Source organism: Neodiprion lecontei, chromosome 3 (genome assembly GCF_021901455.1).
Source record: "Neodiprion lecontei isolate iyNeoLeco1 chromosome 3, iyNeoLeco1.1, whole genome shotgun sequence".
NCBI lineage: Eukaryota > Metazoa > Arthropoda > Insecta > Hymenoptera > Diprionidae > Neodiprion > Neodiprion lecontei.
Genome location: NC_060262.1, coordinates 23,756,046 through 23,776,065, shown reverse-complemented (window position 1 = coordinate 23,776,065; position 20,020 = coordinate 23,756,046). Strand labels below are relative to the sequence as shown.

The 20,020-nt window shown below is 43.4% G+C and overlaps 1 protein-coding gene and 1 long non-coding RNA gene across 4 annotated transcripts in view; one reads left to right on the top strand and one right to left on the bottom strand.

Annotated features, from left to right (window-relative positions):
* LOC107223489 (nucleolar protein 4-like) overlaps nucleotides 1–20,020 on the bottom strand; it is a 62,987-nt gene that overhangs the window by 18,467 nt on the left and 24,500 nt on the right. For both annotated transcript variants that reach the window (XM_046733778.1, XM_046733779.1), the window contains exons 2-3: nucleotides 4,054–4,108; nucleotides 2,229–2,444 (exon numbers count right to left, since the gene is read on the bottom strand). In XM_046733778.1, the coding sequence (XP_046589734.1) occupies nucleotides 2,229–2,444; nucleotides 4,054–4,108 (271 nt within the window). The remainder of the gene's footprint in view (nucleotides 1–2,228; nucleotides 2,445–4,053; nucleotides 4,109–20,020) is intronic.
* Nucleotides 10,580–12,068, top strand: LOC124293325. 2 transcript variants are annotated; one of them, XR_006903256.1, is made up of 3 exons: nucleotides 10,580–10,987; nucleotides 11,076–11,396; nucleotides 11,482–12,068. It is a non-coding gene; the product is annotated as an uncharacterized LOC124293325 (long non-coding RNA). The 2 variants fall into 2 exon arrangements; XR_006903257.1 differs by having other exon boundaries at nucleotides 11,076–11,400.

Below are 20,020 nucleotides of genomic sequence, written 5' to 3'. Positions count from 1 at the left end.
TCAAATCAGCAACTCGATAATCGCGCACCAACAATAAAACGTTCCGAGTTGAATTCATACATCGCAAAAAGCAATAATACAAAGCTCAGATTCCGAAGATGGAGAACCGAGAATTCGCTTTCCAGGAAAGATGTCTGCCGAGATGAAAAAAGGCCTGATTTCATCCGCTCGATGTGGTAAGAGCAAAGATGAAAATCATTTCAAATGGGCATAAATCGCAAATCTTGATCTGTACCTAACGCGACAGAAAAGTGTACAAGGAAAACGATCGTTCTGTAGGCTGTTACGATTACATCCTACGCATCGGTCGTGGAGAAACAAGACGGGAAACATATACATACACATACAGGGTAATACCTCGATGGTGTAGATACATAATGCATATGGAAGAAGAATAAGAATAAGAATAAGAATAAGAAGAAGAAGAAAAAGAAAGAGTCGGCGCAGGCGGGGGAAACAAATGACTGGTAGGTCAGAGCGACAAGTCGTTGGCTGCGCCGGGACGCGCCGCGTCGGTGTGGCACCAAAAGGCAGCTGACGACGAGAGAAGAAGAGGTGCGTCGAATCTCCTCTCCTCGTGACTCATATTATAATAATCTTCGACTCCGCAGGGAAGATGTTTTCAAGGCTCGCGCCATGCCGTCGCAATATACCTTGCTCGCTTGCACAAGCGCATAACGCGCATGTAAATCTGCAAAAGTGTGTGGATGTGGATACGCCTCCCCCTCCGCCCCCACCGTAAAGGGGGAAGGCGAGGGTTCCAAGCCAAGCAGCGCGACACGATCTGCCTTTTTCACACCCAAGGGAGAGCAGAGGAGCGGAACAGGACGGAACGGCACCAAGATATGACAGAGAGAGAGAGAGAGAGGGAAATAGCGAAGAAAACACGAGTGTCGAGTGCGTCACAAGTGCTACACACAACAACGGCTTGAAATCATCAACGTCCATTATACGCGACGGGATACAAACGGTGGCGAATATTCGCGGCATGAAAAATTTCATGCTGATTTCGGCGGTTGTTCTTTGTTGATAGAAAAAATTCGGTATTGCACGTTCGTTCGCACAGTAGCTTCACTTTTGACATCATGTTTTGGGAAAGAGAGAATTAGGGACGCCGGTGAGTCAGGAATACCTTCTAGTTTGTTTCATTAAGACAGTCGCGCATTTTAGATATATAAGATTGACATGATCGTAAGCTGCGAAGATCATCCTAAAAATGCATGACCAAAATGGATGGTTAAATTATAATATCGAGGTTGGACGTTTTCATTAACATTAGTTCAAAAATTTCAGAGATTCGTGAGATTTCATTTTACGATGGCTTATTTTCTTGAGAATCCCGGTAAGAAACTTTTTTTCATTACGCTGATATCGATGAATATTTAAGTTTTTTTTTTAAATTGCACTGATATTGATTTAGATTCAAAGTAAAACCACCTGTATTAAATTTGCCCTTGAAAGGGAAATTTGTTTCATTGTCAGTCAACTCATGAAGAATAGTTTACGCAACGAAACAAGCCATGGTTGAGTCAAACCGAAAGATCTATTAGATCTTTAACTATTTGAAATCTATATTTCATCTCTATTTTTCTTTGAATTTTCAAGAGGATCATCCAAACCTACGAACATACAAAGTTGCCAAATTTTCAAACATCAACTATACACCTTGCAATCAATTTAATGAAAAGGTATCAAATTTCGACTCATCAACCGCGTTCGTTAAGGGGGTGCCGTAGTCGTGTACCTCCAAATATCGAAGTCGGCGTATATCAAAATCAAAAAATCGCTGAACAACCCTGTTCTATATGCAATTCCGAACAGAAACATTCCGATACATTTTCAATTTAACGCAGGCATAAAGAAATGGCACGGATTCTCCAAAATCGCGATACAAAATTCGTAGAATGCATGCCATTTCTTTATTTGTGCATAAAATGAAAATGTCTTCGAGTGTCTTTGTTTGCAATTGCCTGTAAAACGGGGCTGTCAAGTCCTTTTTTGCGTTTGAGTTACGTGAAATTGGATATTTGGAGATACGTACGACTCTGTCGTTTCCCCTTAAGATATACGTAGGAATAGAAAAAAATCGAAAAGAAAATGAAGAAACGCGTTGTAAACGGGAACTGGATAATAAATCTGTATATGTTGAAGAAGCCAAGAATAAGAATGAGAATAATGTGAATGAAAAAAATTACGAAAACGATCACCGGAGAATTAAGGCGTGTTACCTGTAAGTGTGGAGTTGTTAATCGTGTTGTTTGCCGTGGAAATGACCGATTGGCTGGTGACTGTTGTGGGACAGCCAATTGTGGAGGCAGTCGTTGTTGAAGAGTTATTTGGCGATAGGGCAGCCGTTGCCGCCTGTGCCTGCGCCTGTTGTTGGAGATTATAATTCCACGCGAGCAGCATCAGCTTCAGCTTGTCCGCGTCTTTCATGAGCGCGCCTGCCAAAATTAAAAGTGCCGATTGGTTTTCAGGGTGTTCATCAACAATAAAAGTTTACAATTTATTATAGAACTGCGAGTTACTGGATTAACGACTTCTTCACACACCGAGAAGTCCTTGCTCGTACGATAATTGAATAACACTGCATTATGCAGCGTGGTCTGTCTCTAGGGTTGAACCGAGTCTTCCGATTTTTCAATACCGATTTAATATCTCCCCAGGAAACTTTCGATCGAAACAATTGATCGCTTTTTACGGTAACTGACAGTAAAAAAAAAAAGAATGAAAACAAAGTTAATAACGGTAAAGACCGATGCCGCTAATTTTTAAGGAAGAAATATAAATAACGGTGCTGAACTTTTACACGATCGGAATCCTATAAAGGCAAAAATTAAAAAATAGAGTCAAGTTGAAAAATTGAAAAACCGAACAAATTAAAATTCTATAACCTGTGCGCAAATTATGACTCGACGAATTTCAACTATATGTAAAACACGTCGTGTCAGAGCAGATTTTTCAGGGTTCGTACGAGTAAAGACTTCAAGTTACATATTGTAAGAGATACTTAGTATCCTCACGTCAACTTAAACTAATAATTAGTTTCAGCTTTTTGATAGAAATATAATTTGGGTGCAGGCAAGCTCATTGAAATTCAGGGATATGTTTATGGATAAGATGTATTCTCGGTGTTACGTTACCGTACGATGATTTACCGTGTTACCAAATACATAGGTATAACTACGTTAATTTTCACTAATTAAATCCTATGTTACAAACTGCCGGGTGTCGATTAATTCGTGAAATAATATTAACTGCAACGATATAAAGCAATCAACGACAGCCCCTGATCTTTGGTAAATATAAATATACATGTATACAAGGGCAATATATGCAATTAATCACACACGCGTGTAATTTCTACACGTATTTACAAAACATTGGATTGAATTTCATGGCTAACAATATAAACGGCCGATAGACAGGCATCTGGCTCTCTGATTGTGAATTGCGAAGTGGGGTGAAAAAAAAGTGATTTTATTTTCCGTATCGAAGAGTGTTTTTTTCACAATTACCTCCAGACCTCGAATAGTGAATTTGCAGATGGTGTGACATCTAACCTACACTAACCGAAGCTAGCTTAATGCATTTATATTGTACAAGTATCGTGTGTGATGAATGAGTAATGCTAATGATTATTGTGAGCAAATAATATGTTCAGCGCGAAAAATGAGAAACAGATTTCAAATGATAATTTTTTAATTTAAATCAGTGCAAGAGTCAATGAAACGCTGAGCCTGACAATGAGGTGATTAGTGTGGCACAGAACATCCGCCTTGAGAAGAAATTCTTTTCGAAAGGCTTTTAAGTCTGAAGAAGGTCAAGTTTTTTCAGTTACAATATCATGGTTACAACAGCCGATTCCTCAAAATGGGTTGAAAAAAATTAACCAACTCAGTTCGAATAACCGCAGTGGGACAGTTTCGAGGCTGAAGAGTCATTCGAAAGCCGTTGATCACGTGTACAAGTATTCGGAATATAAAAATTCCGACTTAGATTATCGTAACAGACAGTGTAATACTAAAATTGCCAATAGAAATTTTCACTCACTCGAGTAATGGTCATCCTCGGAGATGTCTGATGGTTCTGGGGTGGAAATATTCTCCTGTAACCAGAAAGAGTAAGTCTTTGATTATCGATCGCAGATGAAGATTCGTGGTTAATCGGTTCTACAGAAGACAAAATCCATTCAAAGCTTCCGCGTAACGTTTCCGTCTAACAAATTTTCCGCCTCTTCGTTCATCAATCGCATCAAATCGTCATCAGTTTTATATTATACCAAACAAAAAACATCGAGAAAAGAGGAAATGAAAATAATAGTGCACGCACATATAAAAATTTATGTCGAAATCCAAAATCAGAGACTGCGCTGTCACAATTGACGTGTCAATAGATCCAAAGCGAAGTCCTTTTAAATTTATGCAAAACCTCAACATTTCTGTCGCTGAATATCTTTCGAAAACTCGAAAAAATCATCGCGCTGCGTCGTCGTAACCAAAATTCAATTCGCGACCAGTCAGCACCTGCAATCGGGCCCCGCTGCCTGTCACCTAAATGGTTTACGCATACCAGGGCGGGGATTACTTAGGACCTTCGACCCTTGTAACACTCGGTGAAACGAACCGAGCCTCGGATGGCCAGCGGTTAACGGGTGTCCGGTTAAAATGCATGGCAGTAGAACCTGCGGACTGTTTCGTAACGCGCCCAAGTTGTGCGGTCGAACTGCAGGCGGACGGGACGCAGTCTTTGTATCTGTGTCAGGTCTCGTGTTGCAACTTCAGAAGGTCGACTGGTACGATATAGACACACGTACTACAGACACACCTACGAGGCGCAAACGGACGCAAGTATTTCACACGTGATTACTCCTGCTACATCCATATACGACCTCATCCCGAACCGCGTCACATGTATCTATGCATGCGTACGTTGTACAGGCAGAACTTTGTTCACTTGATCTGAAAATTTTCATTCGAATACACGACGGATGAAATGCGACCGTTTTTAACGATTCTTGACTTTCAAGATGCAATCTTGCCGTCGATGTTATGCTGAGAAATCAGGAATCTTGAGTGCGGGTTCCCCGCGCGTATTATCGTCTTAAGAAAAACCCGCGGGAGAGACGGGAAAATTTGTTTAATAACCGGTAAGGAATTTATTGAGTGAATTCTTGGTTGTAAAGATTTTCCCCGCCGCGCCGCACACAAGGTTCTAACAGCAAAGTCCGTATAGTGAGCAAATAAATGTAGCCATAGCGAATATTAGGTTCAGGAATTAAAAAATTCCGTGGTCTTATTTTCTCCCTTTATTTATGCTTAAATTTTTTCGTTTTGCACAATTGTTTTACCGAGAATTTTGAATTTATATATCACGTTACGCCGTATCCGCGTTATACGTAACTACCTCATACCAACAAAGTAATTATGCTAATGGCGGTACCCAGAGAAAGGTCCCCTAATTAGCCTGATGGAATCCAAAACGTCGGTGCTCTCCCATGTCTTAAACTTTTCGTGCGCTAACGACTGTCAATATGTACCTATTAACGATGTGTGACGGTGCAAACTAGGATATACGAAAGTCCATCGCAATCCTTAGGTTTGGCTGGCTACACGCTGCCTTTGCTGGTTTCCAATATAAAGAAAAACGGAGAAGGTAATTGGTAAAATGTAATATTTCGCATGATCCGGTTTGGTTAGAATACAGCTCTATTAAATTGGCTTACAGCCAACTACGTTAGAACGATTTCAAATAAACATTAGATCGAAAATCCACATGTTCACCAAAATTGAGTAAAATTGGGTGAAGTTCATTCGACTATCATTGCACAGTGAACGAATCATTACTCGATTTGCTATATCCGGACACATACGTCTTTATTCACGTTCGCCAATTTACAAAATTGAGTATACCTACCTACGCAAAAAATATATAAAAATATAGAAATTCAGGTATGAACATACCGCTGAACATGAAAATTTTGAATCATTACTCTTCTTCATTTTGAAATTCAACAAATTGGATTTTCGGATCGTTGAACTTTCGACTAATATTTTGATTCGAAACCTCGAATGACATGGAAGAGGAATAATTGGTATTTACCGCTCGTTTGCCTGCCGCCCAATTTTCACCTTTAGCCGTTTCTACACACCTACATGATGCAGCGTAAAACGGGAGCCCGTAGCACTAGGCATTACATGTAAAATACCTAATCTGGACAAAAGGACGGCGCGTCCCGAGCGCGGCACTCTTTGGACTCGGGGACTCAACGGACGTCATCATATCCAGGCATATGTGCAAGCGGCGACCTGGCCACCATGATAAGAATTCAAGCGCGTGTAACGAGCTGAACACCCGACGCTCTCACCTACGCAGAGACAGCAGCAGCAGCAGCAGCCCCACGTCCGCCGGAAGTCCCATGATAAGCGAGAATCTCTCGGTACACGCGCGCAGCTCCCCCTCCCCTCCCCCTTCTGTAATATACACCTACAAATCACGACACAATCGGACGCTGCTTGTCATCCTTTGCTCGATTGCAACGCATCCTTCACTTATTGGTCAGAGCAATGTGGTGTGTGTGTCGCGAAAGCAACCGTCACGTGAGAAAGTAAGAGCCGGAGGGTCGAGGATCTGAGGAAAGAATCTCGAAAGCTTGGTTCACATCACGCCGTACTTTTAAACGCAACTGATTTTCGGTTTTGGCGCCACGAACGTTGTCGCCTATTTAAACGCCTTTCACTTTCACCAAGTTTATATGCTTCCACGAAGTTTCGTATCACTGATTGGCTAAGAAAGAGTTCCATGATTGGAATCCTTCCGTAAGTTGACGATAGATCGGAAGTTGGGATTATTCCACAATATATTTTTACCCTGAAAAATAACCACCATTATTAATACCGATAAGAAGTTTCGAAAATCGAGTCAAATTACATTATACCGAAAGTCTTACACCGAAGTTGCTTGGTTTCATTTGAAACCGTGCTCGACGATAAACTGACTGTACGAGTGTCCTTTCGATATTGACAAGCCGCGTAGTATCGTCGTCAGTACATGGAAATTAGCTATAGTTAAACACAGGCCATACTCGCCAGTCTGCAGACCTTGATAGCTGTTTCACGGAAAAATATTTGAAAAGGTCGGTTTCAGTGGTTAGTGTAAATAAATTTTATGGGGACGGAATGTATCAAGAAATCAGCAGTCAATTTCACACCCTAATACGACACCGCAAAATTTAAACTCAATACACACGATAAAAATTGTCACAACTCTGCTCTAAATTCAAACTCTTTTCCAGAGTTTCAGACCAGACTTATTCTCAATGTTGCTTTTTTACTCGTTAACAGAGAATAACCACTATTTTCCGGGTACATCGAACTGGATCAGGAAAAAAACCATCAAGTTTTGCCATTGATCGCTAAGTTCCGTTTCTAAACAAGCGGTTCATTCTGATTTCTTGCAGCCGTGATTCCACCACTTGTTGCTATTTAACTCCAACCAATCATAAATTAATAGAACTTGATACCTACAAGTGGCAACTTGAGTTTGCGGTCAAACTTGATCGATCAAAGGTTTAGATACATAGAAGAACACCTTTCCCGGTATTGATACTGACCAATGTTTTATCCGATACAAAACAGAGTAGAACCCGACTAGAGAATTCCTGTTACATTCGTCGGTTTAGTATGTTTTCGGTAGTGAGCTATGCTTCGGGAAAGTGCAAAAATATACCAATTACCGTTGAGGTCGAGTAAACAAGTAACGTGACGAACGGTGCAGGTTATCACGAAGGTGCGAGGATAAAAGCGACGAGACCAAAGAAGCGTAGCTCCAGGCAGGTTACAGAGGAGTTCGATGGTTAGGGGAGGTGGGAGAACGAGGAGGAGACGCAGGGGAGAAACGGAGAACATTTGTTTAGTTGGTAGCAATTAAGCCACTTGGTGGCAATTGTTTGTCGCTCAGCAAAGAATTCCGCTCCCACCGCGCGCGGCGTCGCGTCATGTCGCGTAGCGGCGTTACGAGTATACAGCGACTCTTCGGCCAGAGTACGACGGGAGAAGGAGAGAGAAAGAGATAGCGAAGAAGAAGAGAAGCAGCCGACACACAACAATCGAGGCGATAAAGGCGAACGAGTTGTCGGGGTTAAAGTTCAACTTCCCCAGTAGCTGACCGTGCCTCAGCCAATCGGCGCCTCGGGCTTTGGACTAAGACAAGGGGCACCGGGAGGAGGACGAAGAAACTCCCGGGGACCGAGTGTCTTTCGGCTCTCATCTGAACCGAGGGCGAGTCGCTTTCTCAGACCCGTAACAGCCTCAGCCTTTCTGCAGCAGGCAATGCGCTGCACGTGGAGAAGGTGAAACCTAAGAGCCAGGCTTCTCGGCCAGGTCGACGAAGAGGTACCACAGGAAAACCGAGAACCGACCTCGGCTTATTTTTTGTCAACTTTGGCCTCGAATACGGTCTTAACGAAGAAATGACTGCAGGCAAATGTCGGTCGCCTCTCTCTCTCTCTCACTTACTGATTGCAGTTCTCCAATCCTCTGTCACGCCATGTCACACGCGGTTTCGGGCTTTTTTCAAATTTAACACTAATTCTTCGGTTTCGCATAGCTCTCCGATTAGCTCTAGCGGTGATCGATTCGGTGTAATCACATTTTAACGGAAGACAGCAGAGAGTTTGTAATCTTTCCTCTGTGACAAGTGGCCTGCGACCGATAAATAAGGGTGAAGATTACACAAACGTCATTTGGCAAACTTCGGCATTCTAATCATAACGATCACATACTTGTACCGGCATAGTATAATACTTAATTCAACCAAGTACGAAGTTTGTGAACATTTTGAATCAGAGAGGGATCCAGAATGATTCCCTTTTCATTTATTGCTTGATACCGATGGCAATTGAAAATAAAATAAAAATAAAAAAAAAACCTCCGAGAATCTCTCAAACGATAAAATTTTCTCTCGTCAATTAGCCGCTTCATTACTCGGTGTGGATCGTATTTCGATGAAGCGTACCAGGGCGGCAACGTCTTAAAGTCGAGTGGACTTTGACCAAAGTGATCACGATGACCCGTTCCCGCGTTTTCCCTGGACCTATGTATATCGCTAGAGATTCTGACATTACCAGCACGAGGATAGGTTTTCACAGCTAGTGCGTTAGCACTATTCATCTAGGTGAGATGTAGGCACATAAGTGTCATAAAATTTCTCCCCCCGATCAAAGTCTGCACACGAACGATTCTCTAGCCCCCATCGAGGGGGTAGTCGAAGTGCGAGGGTTACGTGACGTGGCCGGGATCGCATATTGTGGGGGAGGGTTTCGGGGAGAACCGTGAGAGTATCGCCACGGGGGGAACTCGTTGCGTTTCGTTCGAAGGGGCGTACGTGGGTAGTCGCGATGGGGATCCGGACACGCACGTGTGGGCACTAAAAAAAAAGGAAGAGGAAAAGAAGGGACGAAAAAAGACACCATGGAACGGAGGAGAACGCGAACTCGCGTCCGTGTGCCGCATGTCGAAACACGCAAGGGTAACGAAGAGGCGGTAATGCAGCAGTGATCGTCGTCGGCATCGCGGTCGTGTTGTAAGCTGCAGTAGGTATATCGCCTTCTACGATCTAAAAATCAGCCTTATCCACCTTTCCACCTCCACCTCCTTCTCCTCTTTCCCCCTCTTCGTCTATCTTATACCGGCTATGTTAACCGCGGCGCCAAATCAAAGCCAACGTGTAACGGGTCGAAGAATGGGTGAAGGGGCGCCCACACGTTTAACTTCCGGGAAGTCGGTCGGTCGGTCGTTCGGTCGGTCCCTTGAGGGATAACAAGAAAAAATAAAGTATAAAAAATTGACTTGAAATAAAAAAAAATAAAAAAAAATAAAAAAAAACAACACCGAGAAGTCGACTTACAGAAAGACAAAACGAAGATATACGCTTGTAAAGAGAGAGCCCCCTTTTATTCTGTGAACACGGGGTATAACATGGGAACCGGCACGAGAAACGACGAACGGTGCGACGCGGTGCGTCTGCTGCCCCGTTGCTCCGACTTGCCCGACTACCTTAGTTGACCCCTTCGCAACGAGGGACAATTGGGTGTAACAGTCTCCTCTCTCTCTCCCATCCGTCCATCCGTCCATCCGTCCACCCGTAAACTCTAGCGCACACGCACGCACACATACGTACGTTATACCAGATCGCACAGCTCCTCTCTTCTTCGTGTGCAACGCTGCGCGCTGTCCATTATGCCTGTCACGTGTAGCAGTGCGCATGTGCGCGAGCGATGCAATGCGACGCGATGCGAGGCGAGGCAAAGCGAGGGCATCGCGAGGTTACTTCGCGTCGCCCCGGTCGCCCGTGTGAGGCGGTGTTGGGGTGAGGGGGAGGTCGAGGGGGATGGGGGGGGGGACCATAAGACGCTAGACGAGGCGAACACATGTGGCCCCTCTCCCTCGTGCAGGCCTCCTCGTCACTTCTCCCTCCCCCTCCCCCCCCCCCCTCCCCCGGGCCGTTCTTTTTCCCTCCGCCGCTTACTTAGCCGCTTCGCGTTGCCACCTCCCGCGTTCGTTGTGTTCCTCATCGAGTGTGTTCCGTTCCTCTCCTGGCTACGGTTCGTCGTCGTTGGATCGCAGCCGTGGTCGCCGCCGCCGCCGCCGCCGCAGCGACTCTCTTCTCCCAGGCCAACGAACGGATAAACTCGTTCCCCTCTCTCTCTCTCTCTCTCTCGCGTTCGTAAACTCTGTCCTGTTTTCGCTTGATCATCTTACTCCGCTGGTGCAGGGTACGATTCGCTGTGCGATACGTGTGCGGACGTAACGTACACCGTGTATGTATACGTCGGACGGACCGACGTGACGGAAAAACTCGCTAATGGATGAGACGCGATCCTCGGGCTCGTCATCGTCGCGTATATACATAGACTTGCCAAAAGAAATCGAGAGGCTCTCGAATCCATGCGTCGCGCTTTGGTCTTTACAGGTACCTACACCTATAGGTACGCAGTAAACTTTGTTTTTATGCAGCTTTGACCGATGTCCTCGGTTTCTTCTTCTTCTTCTTCTTCTTCTTCTTCTTCTTTAAAGAGTAAATCAACAGATCCTTTTCGACGCGGGCGGCAGTTCCACTCCTTGATGTACGGCCAAGGGGAGTCGCCCCCACGTGACCGACATGGTAGATAGTCGGGACCGGGGGGATATTATAAAGTATACTTGGCGATGACGTAGCCGGCACCGTAAGAAGAGAGTCTCGGATCGAGGTGTCCGCTTGTCCACGTGTGTGCGTCTGTATGTATACTCGTACGTATAAATACACGTATCGCAACGGTGGAACACATTCGGTGCAGTATGGAAGCCGTGGTTTAATCAGTGCGTACCATCTGCCTACCCCGTCGAGATCTGTTATACGTACGTATGTATAAATGTGTGCTATTTTTTTCAACCCGGCAGAACGGTGCGTCTATTATAAAACTGGGTGTATTTGTTTTGTCAGGTACGAGAAATGAACTGACGATCACGATCCATGATTGGCAATGAATATACCATTCAACGAATCATCGAATTGACCATCGGCACGAGTACCTACGCAGAATTTTTTCATAATTATTGCCTCGAGATTGGTAAAAAACATTTCAGTACACAGATTTTATTGTTTCGCTAACGATAAGTACTTGCAATACATGTGGATGTAAGCTATATTATCAGTGAAGGCACAAAAAAGTTTAATCCAATTTGCACAGCTATCGGTTCATGACTTTTGGTCGGGGATAGATTATTTTTTGTCATTCAGTCGATGTGCTGTGCTGAATCGGTTTCGAACTTCGCAATCTGGATCGCGGAATCGGATTCAACGACCTCGAAAATATTTCGATATCGAACTTGACAGAAATCAGTTGGATAATTCCCAATGTAAGAAACGGAAATTCATGTATCGGCTTCCGATCGACTGGCTAAGGATTAATGGGGTATAATTTTCTAATAACTCATCTTCACTATTCCAGGCGTTGAAGGTTCCTTAATAGATTTTATCCATAGCCCGCACAGGAGGTGAAGAATGATAAATAAAAATACCATAAAAATGTCAAGTTGTGTATACATCTGTATATATGTAAATACAGTTTATAGTTTAGAAGAAATCAGATACTTATCTAATTTTTTTTTTGTAATTAGCTCGCCGTGCTTTCAACAAGAAAACAAATAAAATTCTTACATCCCACCAAAACCTGCGATTCATCAAATAGAATCTGAAATTCTCTTGCGTTTCGACGCTTGTGATTGTTACATATCTAAGCAATTTTACTTCTTTTTTCTTTGCGAGAATAATAATAATAATAATAATAATAATAATAATAGTAATAATAATAGAGAGAAATGTGACGAAATTAAGTCTTTATTGCTCGTTTGAGTCGATAAATTCTTTGCTCGGTTATAGCCGACGATATAGGTATATTACAGACGAAAAGTATCCCGATCCCCGAGGGGGAAGCTGGACCCTCACGCAATGCCTCTGTGTATGCATGTGCGCCTATGTGTATGTATATCGGTTTTTGTATTGTAACGAGACAACACGTCCCCTGGGATTATTCAATTGTAGCCTTTTTGTGAAGAGTTAGGTCTGCTCGCACGCTGAGTTTAACTTTAACTCCCGGTACGAAATGAAACTTTTCACGTATAGGGGCGGAAGGGGCGGTCTTTTATAGACACATGTGGGCTCTCGTATGACTTGCCTATATCCGCACCTACACGTGGCCCCCTTACTCCTTCACCGATTTTCAAACCAACATCGTCAATTGCCTCGAAATTGTGTGTAGAGCCCATATCCATGGCAAACAGCAGTCGTGATATAAACACTTTTACTACCTGCGTGTAAAAAACGAAATTCTAAACCGGAGAGTTGGAGCTCCGAGTTTATCACAAAGAGTTAATGATCCTGGTGAGTTTAAAGATTCAGCTATTATTTGACTTTGTTTCAGCTTCGCGACACGTTCCATTCCGCAAATAGTGAATGTTGATTAAATTTGACGATAATGAAAGTGAATTCGAAGAACTAGACTTGCCAGAGATTTTATGGCAGGATTATAAAATCCACAGCAAGTGCCTAGCCTTTTTCTGTTAAAAATAAAATTGTTCTTGTCGATTCGCGACACCGAACGTAACGTAACGTAACGGATGTACATTTTCTTTACAATCTGATCTGATACATAAAACCGCACATTAGGAACCAGCGCTAAAAATCTAAACAGAATCGATGATCCAAAGGCCTGATACTCTCTTTATAAGTACAGGCAAAGAGTTCTAAAATCCCGTAAAACCCCAATGAAAATTTGATGACAGTCCGCTGCGGCAACATATCGACACAAGCGGTACCGCACGAATACCACAATACGTAACAAAGAATCCAAGGATGGCCGTGAAATAGGATGTAAGAGAAGAGTAGTCCGTACAAGGGTATGATCGTACCCGTACGGAGGAATCGAAATGAAATCGAATAAAGTCCTTGGCTACTCGCCAATCAGGTGATATTGTCTGCTAGTCCCAGTCGGTACCATAAGGCGTATTTGTTCCGTGCATCCACCGTGCACAATACGAAAAAGGGATGGAGGTATTGCCGGCGTGTCCATCGTTAAGCAAAGAGTCGCAAGTGAGGGGCGGGGGGTGTAAGGCTGATGCATTCTGAACATTCCGAACCGTTCAATTTGTTCCGCTGCACCCGTCTGAACGCGCGCACACACACACAAACTCACACAAACACACACATTACGCTGCATCTTCTCATCACAATCTCTAACTCCGTTTTACTCACGGTCGCTTTGGACAAACTCCAATTCTTGACTTTCGATTCCTCCTTCTCCCACTACTACTCACATTTTTACACGTATACTTATACTTGTAGCTCCTACAGTGTTCACTCTACGTTCTGCACTTTGCTGAAAGCAATGCTGGGGCTGCTGTTGCTCAGACGGAATTTCTTCTCAGTGTTACGCGTCCCTGATCTCCGACCTATTATTTTCTTTGGAAACGAACCTACGATTCCATACGGTTACTCCGAATAATTCGTCGTTGTTCTGATCGAAACCAGAATTTGACTAAAAATATCTGGTCTTGATGTGTATTCGCAAGATACGTCACGTTCATCACGACCTACCCGAAAATAAGTTAACGACGTCAAACCATCTTCACAGTTCAACCTATGAATATTATCAGTATGACATAGCGCAACATTTCACGATAATCATTGTTCATTTTCAATGGCACGAAGAAATTGAACGAGCGTAAATAAATTTTGCGGTACAGTTTCACACGCTGAATAAATCGTTTTCTTTGGTATCGTTCACATTTGTAAAGTTACAACGGCAATTAGAGTATCTTCTTTCGGTACACATACATACGCTTTTATCTCGAACAACGATACGAATATTTCGAGTTAAGAAGTTAATTTTACCTACTTAATTCCCGCTGCAAACAGCCTAAACTGTATAAATAACTGAAGGTTTTCATAATTCATCCAATTTTCAATGAAAAAAAACAACGGATGAATTAAGTAGAACTCGGAATAACTTTTGCGCGTTTAACTTACTCCTTATACTCGGTTTTTGTTTTATTTTATTTTTTCTCGCTCAGCGCCTCACACGGAGATCATGCGACGATTTGCGTATACAAATAATCGCAAATTCTTCCCACCAACGTAATACAAACAGTTCGTGTGCGTCTGGGACGAAGAGCACGAGTTCAATTGGAGCAAAGATACGTACCCCGGATTATCAGTATCAGGGAACACGTGGCAGCAATTGCGGTAAAATACCCCTCCCGCCCCCCGAGACTCTTCATCTCGACCCGCAATTTTTCCTTCACAGCTTATCAATCGCCGCGCTTTACCGCCAACAACGAACCGCCGGGACCTCTCATCGTCGGCAGCGCAGTTTGACGAAGCAAGTCATTTTATTTCATACAGCTCGCATGCGCCCTTCGGCGGTCAGCAAAGATTCCGTGTGTTCAAAAAAAAAAAAAAAAAAAAAACACCATTTGGTCTTCGGTAGGTTTATTACCATGTATTTTTTTTTTCCAACACATCTCGCGATGGCTTGCCTTTTTGTCATCTTATTTCTTCGATATTTTACACAACTACTTGCTGCACGCACGCGTATGTTACACCTATACACGACGCGATATGTAGTTTACATGAATACGGGATCGAAGACGTAGTTCGCGTAACTCGGACAACCGCTCCTCAGTGACTCGTGTCATCTGTCACCGGTTAACGTTCAACGTTAAGCTCGTCTGTATCCTATATAACATCGTGCTAATGTAAATACCTACATACACACTCGCAAACCGTAGGTATTCTCCACATATGTGTGTGTGTGTGTATGCAGCGTGTTCAAATAAACATACGGGTCTAATTATTACCACTGAACGCGTCCCAAGAAAGGGTTGGATGAAGGGGTGAACGGTACTCGGCAGGTAATCAATTCCTTTTTACAGGTATATTTAAACATTGGAATTAAGGAAACATTCATTCGAGACGTTTTATTATTATTTTTGTTATGTCATTCCGTATTTATACTTGCACGATTCAGTTTATTTTAAACAACTTAGAAGATGCTTTACGTGCGTTGGTATGTATTAGAAATTAAATTGGAAGTAATTATTGGAAACATTTAAAACGAAATTCAAGAAGATTGAAAATAAAAGTTCGAAGGCTCAACAGCGAAAACTTTTAGGATCATTTTTCCCTACGGCATCGAGTGTAAAAAAATTTTCTTAATATTTCTAATCAATATTTGCGACAAAATTATACGTCTTTCACTTCAGCATCTGCTCGTACACCATATAAGCCTTGCGCCATGTATTCGTTCACCGTAATCACATGTCAGTGCAGATACGGATATAATACATGAGCATATACCGCATAAAATAACGAATTCTATTCAATTTGTACAAGATTCGAAACCAGATTATCATGTATATATCTATCTGTGAATTACAAAAATCGTAATATTTTCTTGGAAAATAAATACCATAAGGGTTTGACGGGTGTAAAATTCCTCACGAGCCCGTCCAAAAACGATTACAACAAACTCCTTGGAACTGCTTCAACCTCATATGCGCGCTGCATTACAGAATCACGCGACCAATCGTCGCGAACCTACAGACGAGAAAAAAAAACCCCGTTGATCACCTCAACACCGTGCGAAAGCCATCGCTAAAACGCGCCGTTCCGTTTCCCATAAAACGTCGCGGGCACGTGATCCATGCAATTGCGTTACGCCTCGCCAGTTTTCCTCTCATACCGGTAGTCGCATGCCTACTCGGGGCATGAAGTCGAGGGCCGCTGTAACGGTTCCCTTGGACGTTCTTCTCTCGCCGCAGTCAGCCCAATCGTTAGTCCCAGCAGCAGCGGTCCCAAATTCCGCAACCCCCCCTCCTCCACTGCCGCACCGTCGAGGAAGAAAATGGGGATGTTTTCCAGCCCTCGCAGTGATCCCTCCCCATCCTGTCCTCAGGCCCCGTGGAGGCGTTGAGGCAACGTGTAGCGCGGCTCCACCGATATCCTCTCCTCCTAGCAACGACGACCCTCCACCCTCCCTTTCCGTTCCGGTCCCACTGGCGTCTATTCGACGCAGACCTACTTGCACACGAAAACATCTCCGAGGTGGAAAACCGACTTATACCAACACCGTCTGACGGCCACAGACTAAGGTCGATACACGCTCCAGTCACTCTGTGCAGCTTTGCTTTACTTACGCTCTATAGAGGAAGATATACGTGCACATTGTACCTACACCACCCGAGACAGCGATGGGAACGAGCAAATCTAACCCCAGCTGTGAGCGAACAAGGCTACGAGATCATTCGAGAAGAGGACATGTTTCGTAATGAGGACGATGTTGGTAACGTTACCGCAACGAGGCATGCTTAGGAAAAATTGTTACTTCGCACCTTTAGGAATTACTGAAATTCAACAAACCACGATAAACAAAATATACTCATATTTTACATAGCCAACTCCTTGATAGTCATTTTAAAATTGCGCAATACTGATTTTTTCCCCGATATTTCGTTACGTTGACGTTGCTATCTTCAGCCTCGTCATTGATCCTCTGAGACGGAGCGTTGGGCGGCTACGGACGTTTACTTATTTTTAGACAATTTGTTCGCGAGTTGTTACTTCGTTTGAATGACACGTATGTATCAATGTACCAGCTTATATACCGGTTCAATAATCTCTGGACAGATGTCAGTGGCGCTTAACGCTCCCGCGAGATGGTAGTTATTGGGAACTACGATACTTTGAATATCGTCCAGCACCTGTTTTGCATTGAGTAATTTAACGTATATTTAGTGCCAGTGCCATTTAGTATCCAGTAAAATTTCGCTGATAATTATTCATTTTGTGTTGAGTTGGGAACACTTTTAAACCCGGTATAAAAATCGTTATACAGCTTGCTTCATCGGGCATGCATTACACATACCTACCAACAGTTAAATAAACAGTCGCTTTAATTCATTTCGGCCAAGTGATTTCTTCTTTTCGATACACTCCAACTTTCATCGAAGTATCAACACAACTCGTAGAATTGCGAACAACTTGTCACGGTGTGTTTGATCAGAATTAATTTTACGGTAGATCTGTCGGGATATCCAACAAAGATTAAGTTCGATTAAAAGTACGAATTCTACATCATTGAATTGCAAAAACGTCGATTCCGAAACTCTGTTTTATGATATCAATCGTTCAGACAGCTAGAGACGGAAAAAAGAACCAAAGAATAACTAATCTTTGTAGCTTTTCGACCCTTCTATCTACATGACACTACATCAGCTGTTGATTGTCGATCGGAAGATAATCTTGAATATAAGATTTTTGTTGCGAATGAACATTCATCCGTTCGAATCTTTCGCTAGCTGTACAGGCAACACAGCCCACGGCGGCTTTTGTGTATAGAGCAAAACAGCGAAGGAGAGTTTAAGGAGTCAGGACTTGGAGGCGAGTCCCGAGAGAGATGGGGGGAGAGAGAGACGAGTAGATATAGAAAGAGTGTGCGAGAGAGAATAAGACGGAGAAAGACGACGGAGGCGGGAGTCGAGAACCCTACAAGGAATTAAGAGCTTATTCCTAACAGGCACCAGGCATCGCGCGACGTTGACTCGCGTTGCTCGACTACGGGACGCTCTCACTTAGCAACTCGGGATTCCAATGAGACGGAAAAAATTTGTTGCGTCAAGACGCTCGTTACCCTATATAGACACGTATCCACACCACTTTGTACCAACATGCCGCATCTGGGCCTGTTGCCCCGGACCACGCCAGGCTAACCTCACTTCAATCCGTACCTAGGTATCCCATTTTTTCGATACTCGAGGCTCGGGATGAATTCCAATATCCGAATGACCATTTAAGGAAACGCGCCATTGGCTGTAAAGACAACTTCCCTGGAGATTGACTCGGCGAGATGTTCATTCGCTTACAACCGAATTCATTCCTCGGTACAAGTTCCGTACAATTCACGATAGGTTTGGACGAGGTGTCTGAAATTTTCGCCGAAAACTCTCGGACATTTTAATTTTTAATACAGGTTGTTAAGTTGTAATTTTGCAAACTTGAAGACCTTATTATTACGGTTTTCGATAAAGCTTGGTCAATCAAAATTTCGTATACATTTTGGACGCGAAACTTAATCACTTGGATTAAAAAGTGTTTAACTTCGCGAAGTCAGCAACGTGATCACCTTGCGGCTTGGTCAGTCGGCTAGTGCATCGCAAAATGGCGCTGAGCTTAGTAACAAAGGAGTTAGAAATAAACCAAGTACTTCAGGGTCGTAAATCCGAGATCGCGAATTGCAGGAGTTAGTACAAGATGATCATCGGCAGTCCGCTAGATGTAAGCTTCCGGAGCGCCAACGACTAACTCGAGTTTATACGAGAAAGATTTTAAATTTAAGTGCTTCAAGAGTTTTGGCGTCTGCTGCAGAGGCTACCTTTTCGTTCATTTTCGGAATTCTTCGCCTCCCCCTCGCTTCGCAGACTGCGGCCGTCGCATCGTCTGCTCCGAAAGCACTGCAGCATCCGAAGATTTGACGAGGAAAGAAGTGCGGGGAAACCGGCTGCCCTGCCCAAGTCTGGCGGAGGGGTCGTGCAGCCCCTGGATGCAGGGATTCCAGCCTCCCCCCAAACCGGCAGTTAGATTTTATACAGAAGTTTAACTTCCGCTAGCGAAAGAGTTCGAGGATGGTGACGCGCAAACTGCTTTTCTTTACCCTCCCTGCACGCCGCAATAACCGGATTCTAAAATTAGATGAAGATGCGAATCACCAGGGGGTCCCTTGCAAGAGGGTTGACTGACTACCAATTTTTTTCCGACAAATCAATTAATCTCATCTCGTAGCGTTCGACGTTTCGATGAGTTTTCAAGAATATTGTCATCACCTTCTGTAATGTATACCTGTTCAAGATTCTTAGTTTCGGCTAGCGAATGTCAGATTTACAAAGCCAAATTGGCAAAAATACGCGTTGCAAATCTTCTTTTCGTACTTTACGTGGGCAAGTACGTTATATTTCTTCACGCAAAGATTGCTCAAGTATGTTCAATTTACACCGTAACGATAGTTCAATCGGTTTTTTTTTTTTTTTTTTTTTATACATATATCTATATTCATTCAAAAGGAAAAACTTTTTTTACTAAACAAGTAACAATTTCTTATTCGGTTACGATGAGCAAATGTTCATCGATTCATTTCAACGAAAATCTCTATGAAATTATTCCTTACTTGTGAAATTTCTACCACCCTTACTATTCTGAATTACAAATTTTACATTTTCACGATTCTAGCAGCGTAGCAAGTGAACAAATCTTGAAGTTTATTGGTACGACAGACGAACAAAGAGGTACAAAGATCCGCGGGTCCTCGCAAACTCTTTCAACGAGGAATCAGGCTGCGCGATCTACGTGAGAGCAGGGACGCCTACTTGCTCTTCTCGGTGGTTTCTCGTCTCTGCAGATGTCGACCCCGAGGAGAGACCACGACGCCGAT